At 37.1% G+C, this 2,346-nt stretch overlaps 1 protein-coding gene across 1 annotated transcript; it reads right to left on the bottom strand.

The window, feature by feature from the left end:
- Positions 1-200: 200 nt before the first annotated feature.
- LOC111920352 (uncharacterized) lies at positions 201-1,622 on the bottom strand. The gene is made up of 2 exons (XM_023915923.3): positions 900-1,622; positions 201-655 (listed from the first exon to the last, which is right to left on the bottom strand). The coding sequence occupies exons 1-2, from the start codon at positions 1,119-1,121 to the stop codon at positions 557-559; spliced, it is 321 nt and encodes a 106-aa protein (XP_023771691.1). The 5' UTR covers positions 1,122-1,622; the 3' UTR covers positions 201-556.
- Between the last annotated feature and the right edge of the window lie 724 nt (positions 1,623-2,346).

Below are 2,346 nucleotides of genomic sequence, written 5' to 3'. Positions count from 1 at the left end.
ACAAATTTGGACATTTATATATAAATCTTCAATTCTTTATATATCTCATAAACATACCTTATATATGTCAATTTTTAAACCAAGGTTTAACAAATTAATAAATTTCACATTTCCTAACATATGAGTTTAAATTTATAATACACAAATACATAAACTAGTGTAGATAACCAGTACAATAAATCAATACATATCCAAATTCAACCAAATAAATCAATTGTACAAATTAATACATAAGTTATAAACATAATACATAGGAAAAAGAAAACCTTTTGCTTCAATTTACACCCAAAGAAAACACAAAATATATAAAAACAATCAAAGATCAAACTATTATATAAAAATAACAGCCAAAAACCATGAGTTTGCTTCCACATATCAACATATCAAATTTTACACACAATGGACGTTACTACACTCAAACCCAAAGGAAAACGTGTTTCCTTTTCACAATAGAAGTTGTCACAGAAGTTGTCACAGGATCAACCCCACTCACCCCTCTCTTCTACGTTTCCTCTTAATAAACCCCATGTTTCCTTTCATTCTACATGGATTCCAGTCAAGAAATACGAAGAACAATCTTGTTCTTCCCCTTAATTACCCAGCAAACCAAAAAACAAAGGGCAGTTTCCCATTTGTGTTCTTCCTTCTCCCATTCCTGTGAAACAACAAACCCAATCACCACTACAAACACCCATCGATTTTCTGTCAAAAGCAAACCCAAAATATCTAATTTGTTCATTTCATAGATTCATGATACAACAAACAACATCCCAAAATACCATTTTTACCTATTGATTGATTGATTGGAGAGAGAGAGAGAGAGAGAGAGAGAGAGAGAGAGAGAGAGAGAGAGAGAGAGAGAGAGAAGAAGAAGAAGAAGAAGAAGAATTTTCTTTTACCTGTTGATGATCGATGACCGCAACTAAACCACCAAACCGAATCGATTGCTGCCACTGTGAGCATTCGACCATGCCACCACCGGAGCCCCCTGTCACCACCTTCGTCCTTCCCCTGCTCCGTTCGTGAATCCTTCTTCCTCCTTCGTGTGTTGATGACGATCGAACCAGCCAAGAAAACGAACCCCTTTTCCAGTCGTATTCTTCCTTCTCTGCTATTCCCATCGACCACAAAGCCCCGTCGCACCCACCTCTTCTTCTTCTGTCGAGCCTGGTCTCACCCCTCGCTGTCTCTTCTGTTCCTATCGAGCGAAGCCTTCGAAGATTCGCTTAATCGCTGCTGCTACTCGCATCGCTTCGGGCGATTCAATCTCCCTTTTCCTCCTTCGCACCCTATCGACGGAGAAGCAAGAACGCAGCCTCGCTGCTCCTTCCCATCTTCCCCTTCGGCCTCGTCAGTCCCCATAGATACCCTCTTCGCCATCGATCAGAAAGAAACGGATTAGCCGCCTGCGAGATTCCTCTATGCCTCCGGTCTTCTTCGTGGTCTGTGACAACCGAGGAATCGGAAGCAGCGCCAACGAGACTTCGCTTCTTCCTCTCTTCGTCCGTCTGCCTTGATTCATCCCCGTTCCGTTCTATTTGTTCGATCTGCAAATGACGAAGACGGAAGATAAAACCAAATTCTTTTTTAAGTTGGACCATTAACCACATGATTTAAATTTAAGCCCGAAGTCATTTTAATTATAAAATGACCAAAATACCCTCCCTACCAAAATACTTAATTACTTATTCAAAATAAGTCAAATCCCCAAACTAAGAATCAATTTGTTTAAAACGAACCCTTATTTGGTATTTTTTTACCAAAACAGTCCTAACCTTTTACCTAAATTACCAAAAAGCCCCTATATTTTAGTGAAGTTACAAATCAGTACCCAATAGTTCAAATTTGTTATAAAATGGTCCCGAGAGTTTTTCAAAGTTCAAGAATGGTGGATTTATGGTTTCTCACGTCCAAAGAAATTGAATTCGAACGTTGGAACTCACGTTTGAAGGGTGAGTGCTTATGGCCCCTTTTTAATATTTTAATTATTTAGGGGGTGGGGGTGTGAATACATGTGCCTAAATATTTGTTTATACAAATCAATTTCCTTTTTATGCGAAAATACAATAAATCTAGTTTATAAAAATATTATTATTTAACAATTCACCATATTTTACGAATAAAGTATTATAAAATTTTCGTATACGTATTATGGTTATTTTATTATGAAATAACATGTCTTTTACTATAGAGTTTATAAAAGAAGCATACTTCGTTATAAAAGTTAATGCCTTATAGTTTACATACATGTCAAACATATTCGGCATTTATAAACTTGATGTCATGAAATTCATTATGCCTAGAGCTTATCCACAAGTAAGTTAGGGCTGAGAGCTATTCACAAAC

Source organism: Lactuca sativa, chromosome 3, assembly GCF_002870075.4.
Source record: "Lactuca sativa cultivar Salinas chromosome 3, Lsat_Salinas_v11, whole genome shotgun sequence".
NCBI classification, from domain to species: Eukaryota; Viridiplantae; Streptophyta; class Magnoliopsida; order Asterales; family Asteraceae; genus Lactuca; species Lactuca sativa.
Note: the sequence above shows the minus strand (reverse complement) of the source record. Positions and strands in the feature narration are given on the sequence as shown.

Coding starts and splice junctions, on each gene's coding strand:
- LOC111920352 (XM_023915923.3), bottom strand. CDS start 1,121: ATGGGAATAGCAGAGAAGGAAGAATACGACTGGAAAAGGGGTTCGTTT. Junction 656..899: donor CGGTCATCGATCATCAACAG/GTAAAAGAAAAT, acceptor GTTGTTTCACAG/GAATGGGAGAAGGAAGAACA.